Source organism: Diachasma alloeum, unplaced genomic scaffold, assembly GCF_001412515.2.
Source record: "Diachasma alloeum isolate Michigan unplaced genomic scaffold, Dall2.0 Dall_scaffold_00197, whole genome shotgun sequence".
Lineage (NCBI taxonomy): Eukaryota > Metazoa > Arthropoda > Insecta > Hymenoptera > Braconidae > Diachasma > Diachasma alloeum.
The window spans coordinates 1,766,015-1,775,558 of NW_021680362.1; the positions used below are offsets into that span (position 1 = coordinate 1,766,015).

Sequence of the window (9,544 nt, forward strand, 5' to 3'; positions counted from 1 at the left end):
CTCAAAAGTATGTGGAAAAAGTGAAAACTGAAAAAAAAAATTATTCACCGGGGGCCACAGAGTCAGATTTTCGGTTTTTACTTGGAACAATGGTCAGATTTGTTAACACTTTCATTTTTTATTTGGATAATGCATGCAAGCGTAGGGACAAGAGTGGCTAGAATAGATTCTGCTACCTTCTCCCTTACCTTGTTGGTAAAAATGTAAGCCTCCACATACATGCATCTCCCCTCCACCTCTCGTGAAATGTCGATTTTCGAGATTAAAAAAAAAACAATAATAGCATTTTTTATTTCAATAACGCATGAGTAAACAGGGATATGAACGCAGATTTAATATAGCCCCATAGAATTACGGGGACCGGCAAGGATTTGGAAAGTCTGAATACAAGTCCTGCTTACACCTAACAAGTGCTGAAATGGGACATAACCAGAGGTAGAAAGGTCTCGGAAGCACTTGGGAAGAGGCTTCCCAAGACCTATCCAGTTCTGAACGGAAAGACCTAGGTAGAACTTGTCAGGTCCAATTATTCGACTCGGGACGGAAGAGAATCAAAATCGTCGTAAATAACGATTACGTAGACGTAATTTACGATCTCGCATTCATAAATTACGCTCAAAGTTACCGTGAATTACGATAATTTTCTTCGTATTTTTGATAAACGTAATTTACGTTTTGATAAATGTAATTTACATTTTGATGAACGTAATTTACGTTTAGGTTTTTCTGTGTTCGGATAATACGGAAAATGTCGAATAAAACGGATGGAGCCGCATAAACTTGTTACAGCACATTTTGTGCGCTCTTCAAGTGCAAGCTAAAAATTAACGGTTGGCCATCGACAATCAATGAACGAACATTGACATGTTGCAACAAAGGAAAAAATCGTAATCGCCATTAAATTTCATTCTACCACCTCAAATACGTAAAAAATGATTAAAATTTTCGGGTTTTTTATTTCTTCCGTGTTATCCGAGTTTTCGCTTATCCGTGGTACCCCTTTCCCACATTACCTCCGATAAACGAGGATGTACTGTATTATAATTTTTCATTCTCCTCTTTCTCCGCGAATTTCGTTGGTTGTCAATTTCTGGAGGAAGAGAGGCAGGATCTTGAGATCTTCGAATGCAAAAGAAAGTTTTCAAAAAAGAAGTACATTTTTTTGGGATTTTAGACACTTGAATTTCAAATATGCACTTTTCTGTAATCTTCGGCATAAAATCAAGCGGAAGAGAATTCATGTAGCGGGATAACGGAAATCGTTTTTTTTAGTTTGAATGTGTTAGAAAAATGAGGCTCGCGAGATTTTGACTTTATTTTTGTTTTGTTTTCAAGGATCAGGAGGATCAGATGGGAATCGAAACTCTACCCTGTGTCAACAAGGTCCATCCTGTGAAATTACTTTATGTGGCATATTATTTGGTAATTACCCCATTTGTTAAAATGGAAGTTCCTAATCTTCAATTTTCTAAGTTTTCTTTCTTGTTTTTTTTTTTAATGAGTGAAGGAAACAAAATGATTGAAAAAAAAAGGAAAATTCATGGCGAGGAATTCCTATAGAAAGTGTCTCATGAAAAAATTGTATAGAAAGATGAAACTCTACGGATTCTTGCGACAGAATACTTTCTATTAAGCATTTTCTATTAAAAAAACGCGCAGTGAACCTGCGAAATTTTTCAGTACAATCAGGGAAAACTGATAGAATTTTCAATAGAAATCTAATCGAGTTTTCCAACGAATTAGTTAGGTTTTCTATACAATTTCCTTGTGCGTGAATTTACCATAATATCAAAATAAAACAATGTGTCTTTAATTTTCATGTTCAGCAATAAAAAAAGTTTATGGAAAGCTCTAGTTCTGTGTCAGAATTAATTATGTCAAGCTACAAAAGACCAAAAGAAATTCCTCCAAAATTCCTCTAATAAGAAAACCTAGGGAAATCCCCGTTTTAAATGGATTTTTCTTCTAAAAAGGGCAGACGCTCATCACAGTCCCGTGATTGATGGTTCCTCCCTAAAGTCTCAGTCCACCCAACTTCCTCCAATTCTACAGATTCCTTCGGTAGAATATTTTTCATTAAACATTTTCTATTAAATAAAAGCGCAGTAAACCTGCAGAATTGTTCAATAGAAATCCAATAGAATTTTCCAACAAATTGATTGTGTTTTCCACAAAAAAATTTCACCCGTAAATTTACGTAGTTTTATACATATTTTGATATTTTATATTTTATATCAAAATAAAAAAACGTATCTTTGATTTTCATCCTCAGCAATAAGAAACTTTTATGGAAAGCTCCAGTTCTGTGTCAGAATTCATTATTTCGAGCTACAAAAGATCAAAAGAATTCCTCAAAAATTTCACTAATAAGAAACGACCTAGGGAAATCCCCGTTTCAAATGGATTTCATCTGAAAAGGGCAGACGCTCATCCCAGTCCCGTGATTGGTCGTTCCCCCCTGGAGCCCCAAGTGTGTGCAATGTGTGTCACCCACATCCCACCGCAATTCGTGTTTTTTTGCTCGTGTTGGTCCATCAATATCATGATTTTGGGGTTATGAACATAATCATCGGCCACCAGACGATGTCAAAGATCTAAAAATACCGGAAGCCAGCCTCGTTCCACCAACCAGTCATAAACAAGGTAAAAATCAGCACTCATTAATCCTCGAATAAAAATTACTCCACCAAGTCTCGTTGGTCTTCTCCTGAAAACCTTCAACTGAATTTCCCTCATCAATTCACTTCTCCATAAACGCAAACCCAAGGTTATTCCGTGGGCGATGAGTAAAACAGGGTGGGTACATTGCAGTGAACAACTTCATTTAGTGCTGCACACAGCCATTCTCACAGTCGTTCTAATTCCAGAAGTATAAACGACAATTCAACAAATATATCAGCAATTACTCAACAATCAGCAAGTGACAAACGGTCTTCCACCCAATAAGTCTTTATTTTTCATCAATAATGCCAGGGTAAGCAGTTTCTATTTTTAGAACTGACACTGATCCTCGTTCATGCATTAAAAATGTGCAATAACATTGCAAAACGAGGTTTTACTCACTGTTTTACGTTCATTTGACGCTGCGCGTTATTCTACTGTTGTCGTTGGATGTTTAGGGAATGTCACTGATTGTGACTTTCAACAGAAGTGACTCTTGTTTTATTGTGTTATCCACCTGTAAACATCTCACACCCACGTGACGCAAAATCATATAGGGAGATAAGTTATCATTCCATATGCGGAGCTTCAAGCCTATCTGCAGCTGTGAAGAGTTGGGTTCTGTTGGGAGATTTTCGGCTTGCTCAGAGTTTTCGTTTTTTCGGGCTGCATTTTATGTTTGACAGTTTTTAGGAGTTCGTTGCGAGATTTAATTGAAAGGGAGCTTTGTTGATTGGAGTTTTTCAGAGTAGAATTGAAAAAAAAAATTCGGTTTTGAGGACATTTGCAGTTTTGCGGTTTGTTACAATAGTTCGTTTTACATTCATTGAGTGAAACATTCATCAATTGGAAATGAATTTTATTTCATTGGATTATAGTGCGGACTTACTGGGGCTATAGCTGATAATAATTATTTTTTTAAAATTATATCATAAATTTAACCAATTTATTTGATGTATTCAGTTATTGCATTTTATGTTTGATGGTTTTTATTAGAAGTGAATTTCAAGTTCGGATTTAATGAAAAATTCGACTAAAATTGTTCGGTGTGGAACTGAGAAAAAATTATAATTCTAAATATGTTGATAAATTTGGTTTTTTAGTAATAGCTACATTCATTGAGTGAAACATACATTAATTCGAAAATAATTTTATTTCATTGGATTATAATGGTGGTTTACTGGGGCTACAGCTGATGATAATTGTTTTTTAATTAGTAAATCATAAATTGAACCAATTTATTTGATGCATTCACTTATTGCATTTTATGTTTGATGGTTTTTATTAGAAGTGAATTTCAAGTTCGGATTTAAAGAACAATTCGACTAAAATTGTTCGGTGTGGAACTGAGAAAAAATTATAATTCTAAATATGTTTATAAATTTGGTTTTTTAGTAATAGCTACATGCATTGAGTGAAACATGCATTAATTCGAAAATAATTTTATTTCATTGGATTATAATGGTGGTTTACTGGGGCTACAGCTGATGATAACAACAATTTTTTTTAAAGCTAAATCGCAAATTGAACTACTTTATTATTTCGCAGAATAATGCAGTAATTTGTGCTGAGCAATGTTTTTGTAATTTTCTAGTGCAACAGTGATTGTTATTCGTAACAAATAAAATAAAAAATTGAATCAATCCACTCGATCAATGAATTGATACAGTGATTGAAAGAAATATTGTCGATAGCTGCACTCGATGATTAATAACTTTTAGAAGAGAATTTAGGGATTGGATTTAAAAAATTTAAAAATTCAATGAATGAGAAGAGACACTGATTTTGTTGGAAGTTATTTGAATAGAACTGAAAAAAATGCAAATGTTGAGATATTTCCTTGTCATTTCGCATTGGAGACTGCGATTTGTAGAAGTGGATTCGGTCCTTCAACTAATTCAGTTGATTAATTAATTCATCGAGTGATTGAAACCCAAAATTAATTCATTAAAATACAATTAATCGTGAAAATGGCAGAGAGTCCATTGAAATTCCCCACATCTCTGTCCCTCCTCTCGCTGGAGAACAGTGGCCTCTACCATCGGAGAATGGCGTCTCGTCGAAATTCGGTTGAAGCAGATAATTCTGCTGAAAGTATTGAGAGGATTGATTACGAGGAGCTTGCGGAGTGGAAGAACCCAGAGGCTCCGAAGCTGCCTGCCAGGAATCCACCATTTTCCCATAATGTTTATAGCGGTCCCGAGGGTTCAGTCGATCGATCTCAGAAGGACAAGACTCGGTAGAATATTTTTAAAATTCAGTAACGAAATGGTAAAATGATTCACGAGGAAACGGAACCCCTGTGTCTGTGTGAACTTTTAGAATCGTGTTTTCTTCTACAATTATTAATTTTGATCTATGAAATTATTAAATTTATTTAAAATTACAAAATTTATTTAAGAAACTACTGCATTGTTGAGTCAATGCAGTAGTTTCTTGAAAAGAAAATGAAAATTGCAGAGGAAACCACAATTCTAAAAGTTCATAAAGACAGCGATTTCGTTTCCGTTTAAGTCGACTTAGCTCTCAGCTGAGTTTTTGAGGAATATCTCCGAATCTAAGGGAGATAGCAAAATTTTCTTAATGACCTTTTTCGCAGCTCTCAATTTGCTTTATAAAAAGGGTTATTATAAAAAATTCGCTATCTGCTGTCGATTCCGAGATATTCATTGAAAACTTACCAATAGTCAAAATCGACTTGAACCGTTTTACCGCTTCGCTACTGAATTGTTATCGAGGGTTTTTGGTAATCAGGGAATTCGGGGCATTTTCAGGATCACGGGGATGTCGCTGGACAATATGTTCTGCTCCAGGTGTCGGGAGGGGTTCGAGGCACATGAGAAAATTGTTAATTCTCATGGGGAATTGTGGCATCCGCAGTGCTTCGTGTGAGTATTTTGTTAGGAATATTATTTTGAAGTATTACTGATGATTTATTTAGTTATTCACTTGGATGGGGTACCCTCTTTAAACATTTGAATGAACGAAATACATGATTAACAAGAAATTGATGAAAAATTCTAGGTTTATTTTCATGAGGCAAATGAAGAGTTCTTGAAATTGTGCATTTTATTTCTATTTTTTTTATTTGAAAAAATCTTTATTCTGTTGCATCAAAATGAGATCAATTCGTTCTATCCCAATTTATTCCCTTTCAATGTAGTGGAACAAAGATGCTTTTCAATTTTTATCAATGATTTATTTATTTATTCACTTTGACGGAGTACAGTCTCAATAGAAAAATTGACAAAAGGCCTTCACATTATTTCGATAAGGCAAGGAAATAGTTTAGTTCTTATTTTACATTTCTTCTTTTCATCTTATAAATCTTGTTAGTTCTTTAATTCGTTTTGCCCTATATATTTTTCCAGATTTCTATTAATTTTCATAAAGTAATTGGACTGAAATTTCCAGCTTTCATCGATTTTTCCTTAAAATTTTGCTTTTTCAACGACGAAAATCCTTGAAAATTCAGTAGAACTATACCCTAAAAAATCAAAAAATTTCCATGCATTTTAAACAAAAATTATTAAGTCCAATTGATCCCGTTTTATCATTCATTTTTAATTAAGTCAGTAAATTTAAAAAAATTTAAGATGCGCCCAGTGCTTCCGTCCATTTCCCGAGGGGATTTTCTACGAGTTCGAGGGTAGAAAATACTGTGAAAATGACTTTCAGGTCTTGTTTGCGCCCTGCTGTGGTCGATGTGGTAAATTAAACCTTCCTAAATGAATTGTAATTTCTAAAAGTTGGATTATTTCAATGATGAAGCTCTCTGATACCCAGGAGAATTTGTCATTGGCCGAGTCATAAAGGCGATGAATGCAAACTGGCATCCAGGATGTTTCCGCTGCGAGGAATGTGACTTTGAACTCGCTGATGCTGGATTTATAAAGTGCCAAGGGAGAGCTCTCTGTCACACTTGCAATGCTCGAGTCAAGGCTGGAGCACTTGGGAAACATATTTGTCATCAGTGCCAGTACGTTTCAGAAAATCAACTGGGAAAACCAGTCTTTATCCATTCAATTCTTCAATTACGAAATTCCTCACAGTAAGAAAAATTTTCTAGGAAAAGATTTTCAGAAAAATTATGATGTCCCCAATAATTTTTCCAGTAACGAACAATAATTTTTCTGGCGCCACACAATCATTTTTCCAAGTGTGCAAGTTGTGACTCATTTATGGTGCTAGTATACGAATTTTTCTAGAAAATTTTTCTCAGTAAGAAATCACCTCATTTTGGCGATAATTATAGTACTTACCCCTTACGTACGTGATCGATACATGGTATCGACCCATGCGAATGTGAAATTTGTGCTGCTTTTCAAAATTTATTATTTCCAAATCTATGAAGAATAACTGGACCAGACAAACTAAATTGGAAATCGGAATACTGTAGCTTCAATTAGATACCGGTTTCATAATTTTCCATTCATTAGAAATAATCGAATTTGAGTTGTATTGAGCACACACTACGCTTGGTAACAGAAAGGCCCCGTCCGTGAGGGATTAACAAAGCTACATTATTATATTACCATAATCACGAATTTTTAAATTACAGTGGAGTCATTGATGACAAGCCACTTCGATTCCGAGGGGAAGTCTATCATCCCTATCACTTCAATTGTACTGCCTGCCAGGTGGAACTCAATTCTGACGCTAGGGAAGTCCGGTCAAGACCTGGTTATGCTGCCAATGAAATGGTAACTGTTGATTTCTGCATGACATTATGATTATCTCAAATAAAAAATTATCATCGACAAAATATTGTATGAAAAACCTTCATGTCGACGTTTTTTTTCATCTTTCATCATCTGAAATTGTCAATTAAGGATAAAAAAAAAGTAGAAAAAATTCTCAATTTTTTCAAAGAGCCTTTTGAATTTATATTCAGAATAAGTTGAATAACAAGAAATTGAAAAATGTATCTGATTTACGGTGACAAATGGCGGCCTGCCACCCAATATCATGCAGGGGGAAGACTGATCTCGTAAATCTTTTCCCACACGTCACGTCGAAGTATCACGTGATGAATATCATAATTTTAAAAATATTACTTATGGTATTTTAGAATGAATTGTACTGCCTTCGTTGCCATGACAAAATGGGAATTCCCATCTGTGGAGCTTGTCGACGTCCAATCGAAGAGAGAGTAGTGACTGCCCTGGGGAAACACTGGCACGTCGAGCATTTCGTCTGTGCCAAGTGTGAAAAGCCGTTCTTGGGACATCGTCACTACGAGAAGAAGGGTTTAGCTTACTGTGAGACTCATTATCACCAGTTATTTGGAAATCTCTGCTTCGTTTGCAATCAAGTTATTGCTGGAGATGGTAAATTTCAGTACTCAGATTTTTAATATTTATTTTGATCAATAACTCTCAACATAATTTGTTATTCAACATGAAAAGAACTCTTCATGGAACAATATCTGGAGAAAAATGCAATTTCAATCATTCATTTTTATCATTTACTGGAAATACTTCTCATATTCTGCTGTTTTCAACATAAAAATGTGGTTGCAGAAAGGAAGGTCTACAGAAATTATTGTTTAAATTTTTTCAATGCCAAAAAATGTTATTCTGCTGCACTTTTCACTTGAACATTTCTCCTCAATTTTTTTTTTAGTTTTTACTGCTCTCAACAAAGCCTGGTGCGTCCACCACTTCGCCTGTGCGTTTTGCGACCAAAAGATGAACCAGAAGACGAAATTCTTTGAGTTTGATCTGCGTCCAGCCTGCAAAAAGTGCTACGACAAATTTCCCCAGGAGTTGAAGAAACGCATGCGTCGTATGTACGACCTCAACCCCAAGAGAATACCCGCATAAGTAATCTCATCTTGCCAAGGGGGCTACACTCACAGTGTCTCGATTCTCATAATCTTAATACTTGTAACCAAAGTAACTCTGTGTATTTTATCGACAATTTTTTAACATTCTTTTTTCTTTTTTTGTATCGACCTTTCGGAGTTGATGCAATGCCTTCCATTTTTAGAAACTTGATGATTTTACGTGCCTTGAGAAGCAAGTTTTTATGACAATTTGAATAATCCTTATTTACAAGATTAAATAAAAAACTTATATTTTAAAGAATTCCATTTGTTGTCATTTTTGTTTATTTTAAGAGGGAGTTGGGGAATCTAATGGAGTTGGAAGATGATGACAGTGATGTTAATAAATTGAGAGTTCTGGAAGGATATTGATTATGCCCTAAATATATTCTTTTCCTGAAATCCACTTCAGTACAAAAACAGAACAGGGTAAATTAATCTCAAATGAAAATCTCCATTGGATTTCTGTTCAATTCGATTTTCCTACACAACTTATTCTATTGGGATATTTTTTATAGAAATCTCTTGGCTCAAATTCTCAATCATAATAAATTAAGAGTTGTTGAGACATATCAATTATGCCCTAGATATATTCTCTTCCTGAATTCTGCTTCAGTACAAAAACAGAATAGGATAAACTAATCTCAAATGAAAACACCATTGAGTTTCTGTTGAACTTTCTGTTAATCTTCTTCTTCGAAGAAATAAGATATGGGATGATAATAAGATTCTGAGAACACAATGTGCTACGAAAAATATTCTACAGAAAAAAAATCAATAGAATTCGGTTTTTCTATACAACTTATTCTATACATATTTTTCATCGTTTTAATAAGTTTTATGTTTGATTTCTTTTAATGAAAAGAGAAAAAATAGAGTGGAAAAAAACTTGGGGAATTCATGTCGAAAAATTTCAATAGAAAGTGTCTTAATTGAAAAAGCTGTATAGAAAGGTCAAATTGTACTGAAAAAATGTACCGTAGAGCTGCAGAGTTCTTCATCAAAAGAAGTTCAATACAATCTTTTGTCAAATTGACTAGATTTTTCAATGAATTT

At 34.5% G+C, this 9,544-nt stretch overlaps 2 protein-coding genes across 8 annotated transcripts in view; both read left to right on the top strand.

Annotated features, from left to right (window-relative positions):
- The window catches only part of LOC107048753 (laccase-4), an 8,594-nt gene extending 7,076 nt beyond the window's left edge, over positions 1 to 1,518 (top strand). The window contains exon 7 of the mRNA XM_015272109.1: positions 1,336 to 1,518. Coding sequence (XP_015127595.1) covers positions 1,336 to 1,396 — 61 coding nt within the window. The 3' untranslated portion in view covers positions 1,397 to 1,518. The remainder of the gene's footprint in view (positions 1 to 1,335) is intronic.
- A 964-nt stretch (positions 1,519 to 2,482) lies between these two features.
- Positions 2,483 to 8,750, top strand: LOC107048791 (LIM and senescent cell antigen-like-containing domain protein 1). Of its 7 annotated transcripts, XM_015272182.2 has the most exons (10): positions 2,483 to 2,643; positions 2,768 to 2,796; positions 2,868 to 2,974; positions 4,691 to 4,900; positions 5,436 to 5,549; positions 6,258 to 6,370; positions 6,448 to 6,640; positions 7,223 to 7,364; positions 7,733 to 7,991; positions 8,287 to 8,750. In XM_015272182.2, the coding sequence occupies exons 3-10, from the start codon at positions 2,967 to 2,969 to the stop codon at positions 8,484 to 8,486; spliced, it is 1,239 nt and encodes a 412-aa protein (XP_015127668.1). In that variant the 5' UTR covers positions 2,483 to 2,643; positions 2,768 to 2,796; positions 2,868 to 2,966; the 3' UTR covers positions 8,487 to 8,750. The 7 variants fall into 7 exon arrangements, with proteins under 7 accessions (XP_015127668.1, XP_015127667.1, XP_015127669.1 ...); XM_015272181.2 differs by lacking the exon at positions 2,768 to 2,796; XM_015272183.2 differs by having other exon boundaries at positions 2,484 to 2,796; positions 4,639 to 4,900.
- Positions 8,751 to 9,544: the final 794 nt, after the last annotated feature.

What these genes read in the sequence shown, in the direction of transcription:
- LOC107048791 (XM_015272180.1), top strand. Translation starts at nt 4,632, where the DNA reads ATGGCAGAGAGTCCATTGAAATTCCCCACATCTCTGTCCCTCCTCTCG. An exon ending in CATATTTGTCATCAGTGCCA is followed by an intron (nt 6,641 to 7,222) that starts GTACGTTTCAGA and finishes TTTAAATTACAG; the next exon opens with TGGAGTCATTGATGACAAGC. An exon ending in TCAAGTTATTGCTGGAGATG is followed by an intron (nt 7,992 to 8,286) that starts GTAAATTTCAGT and finishes TTTTTTTTTTAG; the next exon opens with TTTTTACTGCTCTCAACAAA.